Consider the following 21966-nt stretch of genomic DNA (forward strand, 5'->3'; position numbering starts at 1 on the left):
AACTTAAGGGACCACTGTACTATTTATGAACATAAGCCATTTCTACTAATGTCAGAAGCAGGTGCTACTACAAATAAGGAGATGCCTTGATAACACAAAATCAAGGAAATTAGCATTTTTGTCTGTCATATCCTCACTGTGGAATCAGAGAAAAACAGGAATCTTAAAAAAAAAACCCTGGAAAACTGGAAGTAAAAAGAAAGATTTTATCCCTTGAACAAAAGTCATAAGAAAAAATTTATTTAATTGCAGCCATATTTATAATTAAATCAATTACATAAAGTTAAAGTGCTTTATGTGAAACTTGAAATTGTTTACATGTCAAAATTTGAGTGCTTTTGGCCAAAATTCTTGTTACATTACAAATGTTTTCTTCCTGCCATGACAAAAATACAAAGGAAAAGAAATACAAAGACATCTTCACAGAAAGACAAGTTAATTTGGTTTATTTGATCTTCTTAGAAATACATATTCTTTGTACTTGTTAAATAACATAAAGCGAGAGTCTGAAATGCATTTACCATAGAACAAGTTTTATTTGAGTTCTATAATGTTTTTTGAGGTTTACTAATATCTTTAAAAAGAAACAAAACTCTATTTTGTACGTATGTCAGTTGAAAAAATGAAAACATTTTTTGGAGGATATACTGAGAGATAGTAAAAGATCTATCTTTGCCCTTTGAATGTTTGTCTCCTGCTCTTCCGTTTCTTTTCATGATTATAGCTTTCTTCCCTTCTCCAGTTTCTATGCTGTCAGTCTTATATAAGGAAGTGATAGAAACTGAGATTTTAAGAGGAGTTTGGAACCATATTGTAGAATTTGCACTGTAAGTAACAAAGAGCTGTAAAAGATTTTTAACTTTCTCTTTATATGAAAGTGGTGTTGGGGGATAATTAACTTCATGGCACTATTAAGGATAAGATCGAAAAGAGAGGGATAGAAAAGATAGAAAAACAAGTTATAAGGTGATTAAGAGTGTACACTAACCAATGAGGAAGACCTGACAAAAGTCACTACTAATGAGAATCAGAAACAGCAGAAACAAGAAAGATTTCCCAGGAAGAACTGACCAGACTTACTGCAGATTCGATTGGTTTGGAAAACAGGAGGCTCAATAGCTTTGAGTCCATGTGTCAGACTATAAGTGTTTCAAAAGAGGTTTGCGGGAGTCAACCTGAAAAGGCTTGGAAAACGCTACTCTTTTGTTTTATTGGAGACAATAAGAGAATGGAAGAAATAATTCAAAAAGAAAGGCAGGAAGCAAAGAAAAAGAGACCAAGAACCTGGCACATGGAGAATTTAATTAAAGGGGAATAGAAAAGAGATCCCCGGAGCTAAATTGCTTCCCATAGGGATATTCTCAGGATCTTGAAAAAGAAGTATCTCCTGGCCTCCACAATAACTCAAGATTGTTAGTAGGAGCATTTAAAAAATACTGTGATTGGGCCTAGGAGAGGAAACGACAAACTTCACAAGCTGGACACCCATACTTTTGCGACTTGGACAAAGTACAAAGTGGCAGTATGTGTGACATACAAATAAACAAGAAATGTTACATGGGACAATAAAGTCATTGGGATAGCTCTGATTCATTGCAAACACTCGTTAATACTTGTTAATAAATCACAAATGTGGGTTGTAAGCTCCCTGAGGGCAATGACTGGATTTTGTTCATTTTTGTATCCCTTAGGCCTAATGCAGAACCTGGAACATAGTGGATGCTTGTTGGCTTGAAGCAATAAGGAATGCATGAGTGGTGAAAAAAAATCATGAAGTTTAGTTTAATTAAGAATTAATTAAATAAATATTTATCACAAATTTATTGAGTACTAATGAGCAAAATACTGGAATAGGCATTGAATAGGGAAAATAAAAGACTAATTAGACATAGTCATTGCCTTCAAGTTGCTGACAAAATAAGATGCAACACAAATATATTGTAACCATTCTAATACAAAGGAAAATGTAGCGAGCTCAGTGATTAAAGACATATAGCTAAAGTGCTGTGGCAATGATAAGGAGGGATGCAATTAAAACTGGAAAAGAATCTGAAAGAACGATCAGCGAATGTACTAAATTTTAGAGGCAGGGTTGGAATTTTTTGTGTTTGTGTTTTGTTTGGGTTTCCTTCAGTTTCTCATGGGTATACCTACCTCTATGTGTTTTTGTCTCCAAAGTCTTTCTTTCTAGATGGTAACTCTACAAGAGGTCAAATTTCATGACAAACATGTCAGCTAAAGATAGCAAAAGCCAAGTACAGGTGATTGAATGTACTTGAGTTCTTCCTTATGAACAGAGTCACCTTTCCTGCCCAATAGGTTTTTGATTCTGGAGTCAGAGACATGCAGTCACCAACCACAGCCAGGGAAGAGAAATCAGCAGCTGATCTGGCAGCAAAACTCATGCTTCTTGATGAACTTGTATCTCTGGAGAATGATGTGATTGAAACAAAGAAGAAAAGGAGCTTCTCTGGTTTTGGTTCTCCCCTGGACAGACTCTCAGCTGGCTCTGTAGATCACAAAGGCAAACAGAGGTAAGTGAACATTTGGAGAAGAAATATTTTCATTCTCTAATTCTTCCATTTTTGGTTCAGAAACAGAGATAATTCCACATAAGAATTACAAGGAAAACCTTGTAGGTAAACAGATCTGACAGTGTGTTAGCTAACTTGTGAGTTTAATAGATTGATTTCAGATATAACTAGGGAGCAAAATGATTGCTACAGTATGCATGCCTTCATACTTCTGTCATAATGTTTCCTGAGGAAGATTCTGTTGCATGAATATATAAAACACTTGTAAGACATTACAGCATTTAGGAAGTGAGCTATGCAAAAAATGTTCTGACCAATTGAAGTTCTATTTATTAGAGGTAACAGGAATACCATTTTTCTTTTTACCCATGATGCAAAGCTTTCTAAATTATGTGAATGATTCAATTTTCCTATAGCAAGACGTAGTGATTCCTTAGAATTTGGAGTCAGAACGAGTGTGTTTAAGTCAAAGTTCTGATGATTTCTAGCTATGCAACTTGTACCAAATCTTATCCTCTGTGATCTTCAATGTATATATCTGTAAAATAGGGAAAATTACCTACCTTCATAAAAAATTAAATAAATACTTTATAAGCTACTAATTATAATAACAGATTAAAGTAATTAAATCTCCCTTTAATCATTGATTGTATTTTAAAACACTCATTCCAAACACTCCATTTTCTACCCCTTCAATGTCTATTCCTTGCGCTATAAATTTCATATTAGCAATGGCACAAGAGACCATTCAATTACCAAAGTCTGGAATTTGGGCAATTTACTAAGATTTCTTTTACTCAGTAGGATTCCTTCTGCTCACTCAAAACATTCCATTTTTCACTAAATTCTCTACATTATATTTGTTTTACATGTTAAATATCTCCAGAATACCCTTTCCTGTTAAGGCTTTCTTAATTCTGGACTAAATTACCTTTTTCACATTTTTTATTTCTCTAGGTTTTCCTTATCACCACTTCCACCACTATCACCATCCCTTTATCATGAATGTATCATTTATTCTTCTACCAGGGGGGTCATCTAACACAAAAATCTTTCTGTGAAAATTTCCCCTTTGCTTACAAAATAAAAGCAAACTTCTTAATGAAACCCTATGAAGGACTTCATAATCTGGTGCCTCATTTCTTTGTGCATTCATCTCCACATTCTTTGCTTCAGTCTTGGCCTGGTTACCTGGAGTTCTAGGATTTACACTTGTGCATGGTATCATGACTTTGTATGCTCAGTGATTCTCAGCATACAAGATACAATTTGCTAGACTTCTGTTCTGAATGATTCTCAAAGCTACACTAGAAAATAAAATCATCACTTTGCAACTATAATTTATCCTACTTAAAAAATAATCTCACACCTATATTTTAAAATTCAGGCCCTATTTTAATTAAACAACAACAAAAAATTAGTTCCATTTATGTTCTAGGCGCTGATGCATTTGGGCTATCGCAGGAAAAAGGAGGAAAATATAGTCTCTGTCCCTCAAAGAAACTACATCTAGTAAGAAACATAGAAATATTTATAACAAAGTATAACATAAAGTAAGATGAGATATGTTTAAAGAGCAATTTATAAAGAAGGCCATGGAAATCTAAGGGATAAGTGGAGAAAATACTGTGCCTTCTAATAAATATTATTTCTTTGAATTCTGGTTCTTGCAACTACTAAATAATAATTTCAAAATCAATACATAAATGTTGCATATGAATATTTATATGTGAATTTATAATAGCATACATAGCATATATGCCAAATATGCACTGCATAAATATAACATGTCTTAACCAGTGTAGTTTATTCCAGGAAAGTGTGATTCAACATAAGAAATTTCTTTAGTGTAATCTATCATATTGATAAAGAGAAAAAGCATGTGATATATCCATAGATGGCAGAAGATGTATTTGATAAAGTCTAACATTTATTCATATTTTTAAAAAAGTGAACAGATACTTTAACATGGTGTGTGTGTGTACGTTCCTCAGCTCAAAAGTCACTATTTTACTTAATTGTGAAATATACTGGAAACTTTCCTAAAATGAGGAACAACAGCAACAACAACAACAACAAAAAAAACAGGACCATATTTCCAATACAATTTAGAAATACATTTAGACAACAAAAAACATTTAAAGGCATAGGAATTGGAAAGAAAGAAGTAAAACTGTTTATTTACAAATGACAAGTTGGAAAACCAAGATAATCAATGGAAAACCTAAGATGACAAAACTCTTTGGATAAAAATATGAAAAGTATAACCATGTAAAGCTAATAGCCCTTCTATATACCAACAGAAATCAGAAGATAGAAGACCTCATCTGTACTCATATAGAGATAGGAAAATAGACATAAAGATCACAAAGTATGTCCAAAGAACGTATGAGAAAAACTATAAAAAGAATGCTAACATACAAAAAGTGGGTTTGCATAAATGGAAACACATACTATAATCTTGCATTAAAAGACTCAAAAGCAGAAAGATAACTGTTCCTAGGTTAAATTACAAACAATACAATTCCAATAAAATATACCATTAGTTTTTTGGGAGCAAAAGAAGTTATCGTAAATATCATTTGAAAGTATTGAAAACTAGCATAGCCAGGAAAATCCTGAAAAAAGCAGAAAGAAGAGCCCTACCAAATGTTTTCAAATATTTTATTTTTCTTTCTCTCAATAGCATAATGACAGCCCATGGGTAAACTAAAAAACAAAACAGAACAAATTCAAGAAATAAACTCAATTATATATGTATCTTTAAAAGTTTTTTTTAAAAAGAACATCTCAGTGAGTAAAAGGATTCAAAAAAGCTTTCTTTTGAATAAGTGATTTTGGGATGTGGAAAAAAAGATAAAATTTATCCATTCTCAAACTATACATTATGGTAAATTCTAAATAGGTCAGAAATTTAAATGAAAAACTGATGAACCCATATAGGTACAGAAGAAACATTGGTAAAAATCTTTTTGTACAGAGAGAGAATGGGTAAAGTCTTCCAACTTCTGATGCAAATTTCAGAAAAATTCAGAAAAAATAAGGTAAAAAATAAATTTGATTACATATTTTAAAAATTTTCCATAGTAAAAGATACTATAAAGGAAAGTACAAAGAATACATTTGAAAAAAATCTTTGCAACTCATATCAAAGACAAAGCATTAATATCTTTAATATATAAAGAACTTTTAAAAATAGAAAAAAAGAACAAAGCTATAAAAAATGAAGTAAAAAAATAGTTGTGGAAAAAAGTTGCAAATGACTCTTAACCATGTAAAAAGATGCTAACCATTCTCATAATGAAAAAAAATGTGTATTAAAACTTTACTGATATGCTATTTTTTACATGTTAAAATGACAAAACTTCAAAAAAAGGAAAAAAAATAATTAGTGAGACTGTGAGGAAAAGGCATTCCCATATGTTGCTGATTTGAATGCAAAATAGAATACCCGTGTGGAAGGTGAATGTGGCAATACCCAGCAATATTACATATGCACATATCTTTTAGCTCAGAATCCCTACTTCTAAAAATCTCACTAGCAAAAGCATGTTTAAAAAAGTGTGCATAAGACTCTTCATTTTAGAACTATTTGTAACAACAAAATACATAAATGTTAATCAAAAGGGGAATGGTTGAATAACCAATTACACTCACACAATAGAGTACTAAATGCAGCTATAAAAAAGAATGAGGAATATCTCTATATATTACTATAGAGTGAGATTTATGATGTGAATAGTAACAGCAAGTTGGATAAATGTGAGTATAGTATGCTACTGTTTAAAAATGGTAACACAAATGCTAAAATGCTTAGATTTTAAAGGTAAAGGAATAAATAAATACAAAATATTTTTAAATGGTTACCTATAATGTAAGATTAAAAAAGAGTAAGGGGATCAAAAATAAAAACTAGACTTATTTGAATACACCTTGTATTGTCTTTGGAACCATTTAAATATTTTGCATGTGATATAACAAAAAAAAATGTATACCTAAGTATTAAAAATAACTGAAACAAAATAACTTAAATATATATTCCAGTTGATGGCATTACCGTACAACTAAGATTTACCCCCAAGTGATGAAATAAAATAAAGTAGTGAAATATATAAAAAATATAAAAAACAAACCTTAAAATTATTTTGAGAAATTATACTACGTATTGGTATTGCTATTCTGAGATTGTTGATTGCGTTTTGTGGAGAAAGCAAATAAGTATTTATTTAATATTTTAATTCTACCATTCCTGGTGCTAATAAAAACTGGGACTCACAACATGGATTAAAAATGTGATAAAGTTTTAAGTTGGACATGTTAAATAAAATAAAAGCTCCTGATACTTAAATGCCCCATGGTTTTTACATGTCCATGGAATATTTATATCAATATGAACTCATGTTTCTGAATTACTATCAGTGTGAGCTTATAATTCAGTCTGTACAGTGAAAATTCTGCAAAACCATCACAGATCCAGGAGCAATGAACAAACTCAGCACCCAAATTGACATCTCTTGATATCATTTCTCACTTAAAGGAACTAGAGCTCTCACAAAAAGAGTTGGGGCAGAAAATGTACAAATTGAGTTTGAATATCCTGTCATGCCTGATAGCAGAGAAGCTTGCTATAATTAAGGTCAGGTCCAAAGGACTCAAGACACAATTAGAAGAGGTTTCCACTGGCCAAATATGACAATCTAAGCATCAATAAACACATTAACTACAATTGATCAAATGTATTTAAAACTGAATTTTAAGTGATATTTTAAAGGCTAATTAATCATCTTTGGAGAATGCTAGTTATCAATCCATTATTTGCAATACCTGTAAATAAACAGAATATTAAACCTGCTTTTCTTTTGCAGACTGTACCAATAAATAACCAATAGTGGATGAGGTGGCATTTTCTCTTTATAGAATTGTTACAGCTAAAACAATGAAAAAATGATAGAATTAGTAGATGAGGTAGAATTATTCAAGCAAATAAATGAAGATAGAATGATAGAATTAGCATATCTCTATTTGGCAAACCTTAATGAAATGATGGATCTAGACAATGATTGCCAATTACTGCCAACATCACAAGAGGAAAAACCGCAAGTCATTATATGCCTCCTGAGGGAAGAACCCAACGTTACCTGTAAAATAGAATTGCAAAAATAATAATCTTCTTCTCTACCTATCCCTTTGCCTCCACTTCCAGAAGGTTGGAGGTATTACGGAGAACTACTGTCTTTGCACAGAAGTTTGCCCAGGAGCTTGACAAATTGAAGATTTTCCCTAATCTAGATCTTTATCTCACTTCATGACTGCAATTAGAAAACAGAGACTGCTCCTTTGTACTTCTTGACATAACAACAAAGGTGACCTCCAATGTCAGGATTGTTTTATTTAGGATTTATTTAGAATGATGTTTACAAATTAACAATTCCCTTACTTGCATGTTATTTATTTGTCTTTTTTTATTTTTATTTTTGATAGTTGACATTTTACTCCTTCAGATTAAATTCCAAGGGTGTTTCCTGTGAGTTTTTTTCAAGAATCATTTTTTTATATAGAAATTAAGGCCAATGTTCTTGGCCTTTAAGCAAATACTAAGTTTGTTTATATATTGGAAAACAATGGGAGATAAGTGATAGCTATTGTATAAAATATTTCTATACATATTCTTGAATTTTAATATAAAAATAATTTCAGATTTTTTTCAAAGTATAATGGTAACTCAAACAAGACAAGATTAAAGTTTTTTATCATCTGTCCCAAAGATATTTCAACATTATTTAAATATATGTAATAAAGTCACAGGATTGAAATGAAAATGTACACTTGTTTAGTAGCAACTATTTTGTAAAAAGGAAGTTCATAAATATTATAGGAATTTTGCTTGGAAGAGTTGTACCCAAGGTTATTTGCTACTCTTTTAACACATTACATGAGATAATAGCTTTGACCCTTTAGTGCAGAAAGCGTTAGTCCTTCCTTATTTATTTTTGGATTTTTTGCAAAGCCAGGAATTATCTTGTTACCTTCATATGGATGAATGTACACAAACCCTTTGTTGCTTATAATAAATACCTGTGGTTTTCATGTATATGCTATCAATTTTTCTCCTTCTCAGGTATGCATTCTCCACTTTCTCATACTCAGCAAGATGCTACAGGTCTGAGATCCAGACCCCACATTGTAGCCCTAAAGATCTCATCCATCACATCATCCAGGGACTCATAAGCATTTTGTATGTCACGGGCCACTTTGGCACTTGGGGAAACCTGTGGATCCCTTCTCAAAATATTATTTTTCAATGGACAAAATTCATGACTGTTCAAAGGTTAGCAATATATAAAAACAGAATTATCAAAGTATTTAACAGCTAATTTGTAAAATGACAACATTTATGCTTCTTTATTATACATAAAATAAGAACTAAGAGATGGGTCTAAAAACAGTTTCAAGTAGTACTGAATATAAAAACTATTTCAAAGTATGTGCGGTGTCCAAGATATGATCTGAATGTATTTGTGGCTTTTATTTGTGACAAAGGTCTAGGTACTACTACTACTACTGTGATCTATTCTCTACCTTCATCATTCAAGCAAATGCTGTATTTTAATTAGAGGGTAATAAAACAAGATACATTTTCCCATCCACGATTACATGACTCCAGATTTTACAATGGTACATGACTCCAGATTTTAAAACTCTGAGACTCAAGCATATGAAATGCATTGTTTTGTTTTCAATTACTATAAAATATTCAGAAAAGAAAAACTTTAAACTCTGCTTTTGAAAAGGTCCATAAGAGATGGAAATGGAAGAAGGATGAACAGCTGGGGGAAATAAGAATGAAAACAAACAAACAGTTAAACAGGGCAAGTCTATGTCAAATCATATTAAAATGAGCAAAGAACCATCTACTGCTTTCTATTTTACATTATATTAAACATTTTTTTTCATCTGAATATGACACTCGCTTCAGTTTTAGACGGATGTGCAAATTACTTTAACTCTCAGGATACAGTTAACTATGCTTCAAAGTCCCAAATATTTTCTTCATTCAGTTCACTTGTTTATAGCCTGAAGTTAATGAGTGGTCATCTCATTTATGTAAATACAGGGAAACAGATATGATAGTATTCCTGACAAAATAATATCTACTAGCCATTAATAGTAGATGATAATTTGCCTGGAATTTTTCTAAAGGATGGCTTCTTCCCTCACTCCTTCACAAAACACTAAAAATACCTTGCAAAAGCAATAACAGTAATAATACTCTATATTTGAATTAAATTAATAGAAAAATTTTCACAACTGTTACAGTTTTAATTCTCCTATTAATACTTTGAGATAGGCAAAGTAGGCAATGTCACCGTGTGAGTCACGGTTCTCAGGAAACAAGTAGTACATTCGAAACAGAAAAATTGGAGAAGGGTTTATTCACAGCAAGGCTGTTTGCAGAAAAGTGGATGTAGGCAAATCATAATGGATGGCACCACCGCCTGGGGCCCTGGTCTGAGAAGTCAGAGGCCTTGAGCGGAGCAGTGACCTTGGGTCACAGGAAAGCCATCTCGTAAGGAAGGAACCAGGGGAAAATTATCCTGACCTCACTTCTTTTCACCTTTCAGTCTTTCCTGCCAAGGCCACCCATTGCCTGTCCCAAACCAAAGGCAGAGAGCTCAGGAAATTTTCTGTGATCCAGAGAAGTTAGCTTCCCAGACTGAAAGTGGGGTGAGAAAGAGCAGAGAGTGAATCTGGAGAGCGGATGGAAGGTACCCAGCACAAATACACACATTCTATAGATTCAGGTCAATAAACACTTTGCTCCATCACATTGGTATTATAACCACTAAATTGAAAGAGAAGGACTCCATAGGACATAATCAGAAAATAATTTTACCCTCACCCATATGCTTTCAAACCCATTCAGTAGGAGTTCTTTCCTAGTTCTTGGATAAAAACAAAGGCAGGTACTATACTATAGCTCACAGTGAAATAATAAACATCTCTTTGGTCACTTTTATTAGAAAAACAACCATATTTCAATAATGAAAATAATCATCCTTACGTCTTAGCCCAAACCACAGATATTACTAAATTTCCTCCTTTTCAAGCTAAAAAGCTGCAGTGGGAAGAGGGCTGCAGTCAGTTTATCCTCATCTCTTCCCCTACAACAGTGAGCTGCCTTCTGTGTCCCCCAGTATTGGGGCTGGGGGAGAAAGAGGCAAAGAAAAGTGTTACTTGACTGATGCTGTCATAGCTTGGCTTTAGTGCTCTGTCTTCAGTAAATGCTCAAAGCTGGCTCGTTACCATGGGGTGTTTTTGTGGGGTTATCGCATAGCCCCCATTGAAAGCATAATATTATGAATACCCGTGCCTCAGAAATGCTTCTTTTTCAGCAGGCCAGTTTTGCTTCTCATCTCATCCCACTGCCTCAACTTCTTCATAGGACACTACCACCAGCATCCTGCTGAGGGTACCTCACCCATAATCCTTGGTAGAGAGCCCTTTGGGGAAGGTTCCTTCTATAATTAACCTAGGCCAGCTCTACCCACATGCTTGTTCTACCTCTGTTCCACAGAAAACCCACATCCCTGACTCTGGTCACGGAACGTGAGCTGTTCTTTAAGTAACCTTCTCTTCACTCGGGCAGCGAGCCAATCCTCACAGCTTTTGTCCTTTCAGATTTCATAGACACGGTTCTGTCAGGTCTACCTGTGTCAATGGGTACATTTCAAGGTCTCTGAGTGATTATCTTGCAGCCTTTCCTCCAAATGAACGAGGAGGGGAAATGCCACTGTTCTTTAATAACATACTCCATAGAAATTCTCCTTCTTCACCCAATCAACGTCAATACTTTTATTGGGTTAAAGTTGGAAAAACCAATTTGTAGCAACCTCCTTTGGAAATACTGTATAAGTCTAGCACCTCACTTTGGAAGGCAAGAGGAAATACTCTCCCCACCCCACCCCCAAGCTTTTTGGACACCACAACCAAAAGGAAGATAGAATCCCATTTTAACATTCTGGTATAATATTTTTCATTCCTATAACACCTTAAAAAGATGTTATCTCATTTTATTGGTATATTTTCAGAGAGAGAAAATGATTTCTCTGAGATCACCTAGCTAGAACATCAGATCGCTTCACTCTGAGTGCCATAGTTTTCACTTTACTAAGCTGCTTCTGATAAAAAATTAATGTTGAGTGTGAATAAGGCACTTGTCCAAGTCCAGGAAGAGTGAGATTCATGAGAATGTATGCAATAAATAAATGGTTTGGGGAAAAACCGTAACAATGATATATAGGTTTCTATCCTAAGCCAGACATGAAGTTCAGACTAAAGTTGAGAAGTTTTAACTTCACTTTGTCAGATATGATTGCCCTTCTTGATGACAGCCCCCAAGATGAAAGGTAAAAATCCCAGCATGCCATTTTCCTTTCTAATTCATTATGAAGCCATGCCACAGACTGGGGCCAACCTGAGTATCTCATGATTTTTGCTGTTTTTTTCCAACTATTTGGTAATGCTCAAATGGGGTAAAGTAGTTCAATATGGGCCCCATTTCTGAGTGAAAAATGCAGAAAAATGATTCAGAACGTGATGCCCTATTTCCATGCTTCTTTCCTCCTACCTGAAAGGCCTAGCTGTACCACAGGAAATTCCCTCGAGGAAAATGATCTGGGGCCATTTTTCACAGTAACAGCGCTTTATTGCTTGTCTCCCCTGACCCCAGCTCAACATCACAGAATGAGAACATTTCTTTGCCTCTTTTCCCTACCCTCCCTACTCATACATGAAGGTTTAAAACTTTTTCTCCAGAAGGATAACACTTGATTCCATATCTATGCTTTGAAATGTGCATTACCCACTCCCCCCAAAAGACAATTCTGGAAGATAGTTTTGTGTAAATCCATTTGCTGGATAGAACTTTAAAAGTTTCTTTAGATCCTCAAAGAGGTTCACGAGCCAGGCAAATGAAGATTTCCTCATTCCTATCCCACAGGTCTACAGCAGTTTTTAAATTGAGCATGCCTGGGTCACTTTACACTAAACCCTTTAAATCTCATTTTTGCATTCTAGTGCTAATGGTGTGTTTCAGAAGGGCTGTCCATACGGCTCATTCCTAGGGATAATACTTTAGAAGCTGGCAACATGCCTAGTCAGAATCATCCTCATAAATTTAATAGAATCTGTTTAAAATTGCATTTCTACTTTTAAAATAGAATTCCCAGTCCTAAGTCCACTTTCTCCTTATGAAGTAGCACTTACTTTCATCATTCTAAATGTATCCCACTTATTAAGTCTTATATTTCCCAGTCTCATATTCCCATGTAAAGGAACTCCAGTCAGGGAAAGACTGGTGTCTTGCCCCATCTTCTTATTTCCTCCTTCCCAGAGGAGAAGTAGCCATTGGTCTGAGAGGTCAGTACGGGGGGAGCAGTGGAGCATGTTCGGCTCATCCCCTTCCTGTTTTTATTGGCTAACTATGACTACTTGTGTAAGTCTATCTTATCCCAGGAGGAAATGTGAGGAAGTCCTTTTAAATGCAGATTAAAGTCATATTCTACATTCAGCTTGATCCAAGTCACATGTTGATTTCTATGCATTCATCATTCATATCTTATTTCTCTGTTGTTTCTGAATTGTGGATTTGAGATAAAAATACATTACTTATTCATGCCTAAAAACTCCATCATCACTCAGATGTAATATGGTCCTTCATCATAACATTCTGGAATTTGAATGTGGAATTTGAATTTGTCTCTTTTAAATTAAATATGACCCTGTGGACTTGGATGATTTCCCTTTTCATTTTTTACAGGGTCTTGTTGAGTCCCTTATTTTTAGTCTGTCCTCACATATCAGTCCTTCCAAGCTCATATAATCCTATCTGTCTTCCTATAGTCATTTCTTAATTCTAGACTTTAATTTTAAATTATGATAACCAAGACTGCAGGATTCAGGGGTCACCATTTGTCCTATTGTTTCCACATGCTCTGTAGATTTCTTCCTGGAACCCCAAATTGGGTGTGATCTCGTCTCTTATGGAATCCCAGAGCACTTCAAATTTCACTGTGTTAAATATCTATTACTTTGCAAACAAGTTGCCCCAAACTTAGTAGCATAGGACAAAAATAAACGTTTGTGTTCTCACACAGTTTCTGTGCATCAGAAAGCCATAAAAACTTGCCGAGTGCTCCTGGCTCAGGGTCTCTCCAGGGATACAGTGAAAAAGTTGGCCAGGGCTTCCGTCATCTGAAGGCTATACCAGGGCTGAGGCTATCCATTTCCAAAATGGCCCACTCGCATGGCTGACAGCCGGAAGTCTCACTTCCTCACTCGTTGTTGGCAGGAGGCCTGAGTTCACTGCCATATAAACCTCTCTATAGGGCTGTGAAAGTGTTTTTAGGAAGTGGAAGCTTGCTTCCCCTAGAGTGAGTGAGCGATCCAACAAAGCAAGGCAGCAGTTGCAATATTTTTTATTACTTAGGCTTGGAAGTCACACATCATCAGTCATTTCCAAAATATACTATTGGTTACAGAGATCAGTCCTGTTAAAATCTGAAAGCAGACTGCATTCTGGTAGAGCTACTGGAGCCTGGCTACTGTACTCATCTAAGCTTTATTGTATTTATAATTTATATAAATTAATCAATTAATTGCATATTTTAATCTAAATTATGGAACTATTTAAAAGAACATCTTCCATTAGCCATTACCATATTCTCCCTTTTTTTTTTCATATTACTCAATGTAAGTAGAGCTGTATGCCCTTCTTGAAAGGGGCCAGACATTTTACTTCCCCTTTAAGATGTAGCAGCAATATAGACTACATTTTTTAGGAAATACTCTCCACACCCTAATTCCTAGGTTTATTTCCTTGGAACTCAAAGCCATAAGCAGGATCAATAAGAGTTGTGGCATATCAATAATTATGGGGAAAAATGTTTAAGTTCACATGAAACAATGATTAAAATTAATGAAATGCCTGTCAACGCAATAAGCTTTAAAGTTTTTAAAGGCTTATCATACAGAGCATGTTCTCAGGCCATCATATAATTAAATAAATAACGAAAGGATAACCAAAAAAGAAGGTGCAATCCTCATCTCATTTCATGAGAATAGCATTATCTGGACACCAAAACCATATATGGAGAGACTAAAAAAGAAAATTATGGGACAACTTGATTAATGACTACAGATTCAAATTCCTACCAAAATAATTAGCAAAACAATTTCAGTGATGTATAAAAAGATGTTACACCATTACCATGTTGGGTTGATAAAAAAATACAGTATAAGGGTGACTTGCTTTAAAAGTCAATTAAAAGAGTTAAGCAATTGAAGAAATAAAGCCATATCATCTGAATAGATGCAGAAAAAGCATTGAATAAAATTAAACATCTTCTCATGATTGAAATCACCAGTAAACTAATAATAGAAGGAAACTTTTTTAACCTAGTAAGGGACACCTATTATATAGCACACATTCTTAAATGAGGTCACTTACAACAACAAACCCAATTAACTATGGGAGGTGTTTATGGAGAAAGTTATAAAATTGTATGAGCAAGCATTAAAGATAACTTAAATAAATGATCTTGGACAATAAGATTCAATATTATAGAAATATAAATTTACACCGAGTTGATTTATACCTTAGATTTAATAAAAAATCCAGGTAAAACTGCCAAAGGACTTCCCATTAAACTTCACAAGCTAAATCTAAATTTTATAAATAATTAGGTATGGATATAGCAAAAAAAAAGAAACATGACTCCTGTCTTACCCTATAAATAAAAAATATTTCAAAAGGCTTAAACATGTAAATATGAAAGGCAAAACTACAAAAAGATTTTAGGGTGACATAGGAGAACGTTTTCATAACATTGGAGTAGAGATAATAAACAAAATGTAAAATTATTGATAAATTTAAGAATATTAAAGATTTTTGTAAAAGTCACAATAAAGAAGACTAACCAGTAATAGGAAAGGATATTTGCATATAACTGACAAAATCTAATATTCACAGTATGTGAAACCCTCCTACAAATCAATAATTAAAAGAAAAACCAGTAGAAAAATTAGGCAACGCACCTGAACAGGCATTTCCAAAAGAAGAAATCCGGGTGACCAATAAACAAATGAAAAAGTGAGCATTAGTAACCAGAGAAGGCAAATTAAACGCACCAGGAGATATGATTACCAAAGCATGAGATGGGCAAACTTAAAAATCCAGAGTGCAAGGTTTGGAATAGATGTGAAACAATTGGAACTCTCATACACTGCTCTTGGATGTATAAATTGGTACAACTTCGGAAAACAGTCTGGCACTATATAATAAAATTAAGTACAGGCATAGCTAGTAATTCTACTCCAAAAAATATACTGTAAAGAAATCCTTAAGTGTGTACTACAGATATGTGTAACAACATTCTCAGCTGAACAGTACATAACAATAATAGCAAAAAAAGAAATATCTCAAATTTTCATCCACACTAGAACGCATAAATAAGCTGTTGTCTATTCATACAATGAAATACTGTACAACAATGAAAATAAAGCAACAGCAGCTATGCAAGTCAAACATAGACAATTCTCAAAACACATAATATTTGCTGAAAGGAATTAGGAAAAATTCATACATGATACCTTTTCAATAAAATTCTATGACCATCTAAACTAGAGAGTTTTGAAGAATACATATAGATTAGAAAGAAATCATAGGAATTATTAGACCAAAATGCAGTCTATGTATTACCGCTGGGACTGAGCCATGAGAGGGTTGTGTGTGATTTGAGAGAAGAGACATAGGGGGCTTCTAAAGTAATGGTAATAATCTATTTCTTAATTTGGTGTTGCCAGTAGGAATGTTCATTTTATTTTTTCTTTAAACTGAACATAGATAACTCTATACACACTTTGTATGTGTGAAGTGATTCTCAATAAAAAGTTTAAATACAATTTTTCTAACTGCTGTTTTTAGGATTTAAAACATTTTCAGAAATTGAATTATCAAAATATATAAATTTTAAAGGAAATCCTATTTGGCACAGAAAATCAATATTTTAGTGTGAATTTTAAAGTTATATTTATAATAAACAATCTGTCTTATTTATATTAGTTTGGCATATATTCTGTATCCTTAAACTACTTTCAGAATATTTTAGAATGGAAAAGATGGATTGGGTTAAATGGATATATAATATAAACCATGTCATACCATTATTTTGTCACAAGAGGGACTAAACAGTCAAAAAGTACAGTGTTCCCTTTGGCCTTAAGAATATTTCTCTATCTTAATATCTATGTTTTACACACTGTGTATTCTTGTCAGTGTATGTATTATAGAGTATAGTACTCTATAATATGTATAATATCTTAGCAAAAATGTTAAGATAAATATTAGTTTGCCATTTTACATCTGAGTGGATATTGGCTGTACAGAATTTATTTAACTTACTGAGCTATGATCACTTTTTGGTTTGTCTACTTTATGGAAATGTTTACATTTTTCTATTAGTGCTAAAAACTTTAAGTACTGAGTGGATTTTTTCATATATATTTGCTCTATTTTTTCTTATTTGATTTCAATATAACTGTGAGCATTTGCAGCCTATCCAAAATTTGGTAAAATGAATCAAAGTAATTATGGATCAATTGCTAGAACAAAAGCATTCATGACATAGAGCTCTGTCCATTGACCAGTGGTTTTCAAACTCTGCTCTAAGAACCCTTTAAGTGTTCCTGAAAGCTCTTTCAGGGGCAACCATGTTTGGGGAAGGTGGGGTACTCCTTTACTGAGACAATTCTTCACTTAACTTTTTAGATATCGGTTTCTGTTATAAAGCTTTTATTTGTGGAAATAGTGAGCCACAAATACTCATAGTTTGAAAACCACTGGACTAGACTGGCTGGAAAGAATAGTAAAATCAGTTAAAATATTTTCAGGTGTGTTACTTCATAGCTTGTTTTAAGCAAAATGTGGCCTCTATTAGCTAATATATGTCATCTTGACCACTGTATCCTCAGTGCAAAGAACAAATTACATACAATTATGCATAAAACAATTAAATGTTACATAACAAATAAGTGTGTTAAAGAATGACCAGCTCCAGAAGAGAGGCAGAGCAGGTGTTATCTGAATTTTATTTAAAAGGAAAGGAGCTCAGAATGATAACAGACTTGCACACTATTAGAAGCAGAAGAATCATAGAAGGCGAATGTACCATCTCCTGGTTCCTAATACTTTTTTGGATAAAATCTGGGAGAAAGAGGGGAAGGAAAGAACAGGAAACAAGGGAATAAGGAAGGAAAAGGAGAGTTTATTTTACTTTCCACCATACCACAACCGCCCCTCGTTTACTTGGGCAGGGAAAGAAGAACTGCAGGAAAGAAAGAAAAATGTTATTTTCACTTATTTGACCATTTTTGAAAAAATACATTGGTAGTATGGACCAATAAATACTGTGTTTAAATTTATAATGATTTGTGAGACTATCATAGTTTGCTTTAAAAAAAGTAAAAAGGTTTTTTCTCATGATGCCACCCAGTCCACAGGAGCTTCGGGAGGTCAGCAACACACACGTGGCACCACTCTTTTTCCCAGGTGCCATTGCCTTCCTGTTCTCACCAGTCCTTTCAACATCTGGAAGGGGCTGGTTTCTTACTTCCCCTTTCCATTTGTCTGGGACTTCCCTGAGCCCTCTGCTCTACCCTGAGGTGGCCTCCAACTTACCCTCCCCTGGAGTTATGATGGTAGTAGTCAGTGAAGGAATTTTAAGAGGCAAAGAAATAAAAATCACCTTTTTTTTTCTTTTACTTATTAACCACCTTACACATAGCAGCCCTAAATCTTCAAGACAATGAATTTATTTTTATTGCTATGACCACAAACCTCTGGACTTAAACCAGCATAAATTTATTATCTTACAATTGTGTAGGTCAGAAGTCCAGTATATCTTCTCTTGTCATCATATATCATTCTAGAAAACTTTATTCAGCCTCCTTTTCAATTAGGGGCATTGATTGATTGCTAGCCAAAGGGTGGCCTCTAAAATTGCTCCTGCGTGCAGTTCTGCGCTTTGTTTTTGCTTGGTCTGCCAGCAGAATACAGAGGATGTCGAGAGGTCGGCAGGCTGCGCTCCTTCTTAGAGGTTCTAGGGGAGAATTTGTTTCCTGCTCATTCAAGTTGTTGGCAGGACTCAGTTTCTTTCCATTTCAGGACTGAGGTCCCCGTTTTCTTTTGAGAACTGATAGAGACCACATATTCCTTGATTCCTGACTCTTTTGTCTCTCTTCCAGGGCAGCAATGGTGGGTTCAGTCCTTCCCCGATAGCAGCTGATGCCCTCTTCTTCAGCCAACTTCCTCTTTTACGGACTCCTATGACTAGATTTGGGCCCCTGAAATAATTAGGATAATGTTTTTATCTCAAGGTCTTTATTAATATTCTCTGCAATGTCCCTTTTGCTACATAAAGTGACATATTTAAAGATTCTGTGGATTATGACATGGATATCCATCGGGGAAAGGGCATTATTCAGACTACCACAAGAAAAATAACTAAGAGTCTATAAATTTACTCATGTGAATAAAAGTAATAAAATATATAACACTTTTTTTGTTTACAGTCATTATTTATAATTACATTAGTAGAGCTAAAGCACAACTGATATGCATAGCTCCATTAATTTTAGGCTAATTTTACTGATGTTTCCCATTTGCTTATCAAGTTAAAAGATACAGTTAATTTAGTATCAAGACATCCAAAAGTGCAATCAATAGGTACCACTCAATAGAGTGTGTTTTTCAGAAATCTTAAAAAATAGAGGCAGAGTTATGGATAAGTTAAGGATAAGCACTAAATATTTTTTTTCCAGATTTCCCCCAATTAAGTAAGCTGGTGACTAAGAGACAGCCTTATAAGATCATACATACAACGCTATCTGCATTGGCTAGCAAAACTAAAGGCTAACCTAAGAAGTAAGATGCACATGAATCAGCAGAAAAGAAGACTGCATTAGGAAAAACAAAAATAAACATAAAATGGTCCTATTTTTATAATACCATTTGAAGGTAAACTCTATATCAGGTTCAATGCCTATTTTTATCAATGTTGTACACACAGCACTAAGTACAGTGCCTGGCATATAGAAAGCATTAAGTAATAATTATTACCTTCAAGTTAATTGCCTTAATTAGAATTAAGCAATGTTTGTAGAATTTTCTATGTGCAAGATACAGAAAAATAATGTTTCCATTGCTTTCTATACTTTTCAGAGCTTTTTAAATAAATTACTTACATAATGTCATGTGAAACATTGGTAAGGCCTGGTAGTTAAGGTAAAAACTTGACATCGAGAAAAACGAGATAATTTTTTCTGTACTATTTGCATTAAATCATTGCCAATTACTTAATTATAGTTTTTGAAAGCAAAGACTTATTTCTGACTTATTGATCCCAAGACAGCGACATGCACACACGCAAAGTCTTTATACATAGTAGGTGTATATTAAGTGATAATAGGAAAAAAATTGTAGATACTGTGGTTTTCATTCATTTTTAGTGTGCAAATTGTGTGGTATATATTGACAATGTAATGAAATTAGAAAAGAACTAAAGAAGCTGTTGAAAATGTTCTGAAACAAATCTTGTTTAACACTTTAAGCTTTTGAAAATTGACTAAGTTGTCTTCTGATTTGTCCTCCATCACTGAGATGTTCAAGTGATGAGCTGTATCATAGCTGGTCAAAACACTGAAGCTGAAATTCTGACATCTGGTGGAGGAATAACCTTTAAGACTGTTCAATTCCAAAAGTGTTTGATGCTGATATTGCTCTGTTCCTTGATCTGGGTACTTATTGCACTTGTAATCTGCATATGTCTAATATTGTTCACTTATAATATGTCCTCTTTTCTGCATGTCTATTATATCAATAAAAAGCCTAACAAATATACAAGTCAATTATCTTTAACTGAGACAAATCACTTATTTACATATGCTTCTTAGCTTCTCCCACCAGTCTCTATCTTCATTAAGAAGACTCAAAACTTCCCTTAGCTCTAAGCCAGCGAACATTATGCATTCAAAGTTCTGAGACCTTTCCTGTTAAAATTTTGATTTGATAGCACTAAATAATGGCAATAACAAATCAAATTAAATGTTTCTTCTTTGAAAAGAAATACTTTATAGTATATACAAGCTATAAGCCCTCCTGTAGGATTTTTTACACTTCATTTTAATAATAAAGTGTTTTTTCCCAAACAATGTTTGACACAGAGAATATATAACAAATAGAGCGTCACATACAAAGTTTGTCAAGGTGAAGTCTGAGTGAAGACATGAGAAGCACACATATTCCACATTCAGTCTTGGCACCAGCACCCTTTCCCCTCCCACCACCATCCTTCCCCAAAAGAACCATTCTGAGGCAGAAGTTGGGGAAAACCACTGACCTAGCGCAGTCTTCCTCAATTATCAGAAAATACACCAAAATCTGAAGAAGAAAAGAGACGTATCCAAAATAAACACAGCAGATTGGTATGCTGCTCAGAGCTGGCTTTTCATTTAGATGATTTGATTTTGGATGTTATTTGATTTCTCTAAGACTCAGGTTCTTAAAAGTAAAATGGATGTAGTAATACCTCCTTGGGCAGCAGATGTTGAAGGGATGAGAGACAGTGTGTGGCACATAGTGGGTGCTGATTGATAACTATTGTGGTTATTCCAACTCCTGAAGAAAGCCCCCAGATCTGCATGAAATAAAAGAGCCAATGTAACGATGGGTAACTTGGACTTTAGCTTAAAAATGTTCTCCTCCATTTGTTTCAGGAAAGCTGTAGATCACCCAAAGAGGCGATTTGGTACCCCTATGGATCGGATTGGCGGAAACCGGCTTTCAAATTCCAGAGGATAATTGATTCCAATCGTGAGTACAATTTGAATAAATAACAGTACATGTAGGCTTTTGATTAGCATTTCACAATGAGCTAATTGACCTATCTTGGATTAGAAATCCCCCTTTGATTTCCGAGCTTGCAAACTCACAGTTTTAAACATTTCTGGACTCAATTAGTGTATTAATGCTAAAAAATTTAAATGACATTAAAGAAGCAAAGGAATGCTCTAGATCTCCTTCACCCTAAAAAACAATTTAGTTGTTCTCACAGACTCCTATATGATTATTAAATATTGATATGCAAAAAAGGTTAAAATTCTAATTAACATAATAAATCACCTTCACAGATATATATAAACATGTAATAATCCATCTATTAAGAAGACACATATTAGTGGCATACATCGTTTGGTTGCCAATAACAACATTACCAAAATTATGATAACGTGGAACATAAAAAAGATAATGGTGAGCAGAGAGAGTACTCGCCATGGAATCAGAGCACCTAATCCAAATCCTGGTTCTGTCATTCCA

At 34.0% G+C, this 21966-nt stretch overlaps 1 protein-coding gene across 3 annotated transcripts in view; it reads left to right on the forward strand.

The window, feature by feature from the left end:
* Window positions 1-21966, forward strand: part of OSTN (osteocrin) — a 39459-nt gene that overhangs the window by 12913 nt on the left and 4580 nt on the right. For all 3 annotated transcript variants that reach the window (XM_019626143.1, XM_019626141.1, XM_019626142.1), the window contains 2 exons: window positions 2320-2534; window positions 21366-21462. In XM_019626143.1, coding sequence (XP_019481688.1) covers window positions 2320-2534; window positions 21366-21450 — 300 coding nt within the window. In that variant the 3' untranslated portion in view covers window positions 21451-21462. The remainder of the gene's footprint in view (window positions 1-2319; window positions 2535-21365; window positions 21463-21966) is intronic.

This window comes from Hipposideros armiger, unplaced genomic scaffold, assembly GCF_001890085.2.
Source record: "Hipposideros armiger isolate ML-2016 unplaced genomic scaffold, ASM189008v1 scaffold_661, whole genome shotgun sequence".
Taxonomy (NCBI): Eukaryota; Metazoa; Chordata; class Mammalia; order Chiroptera; family Hipposideridae; genus Hipposideros; species Hipposideros armiger.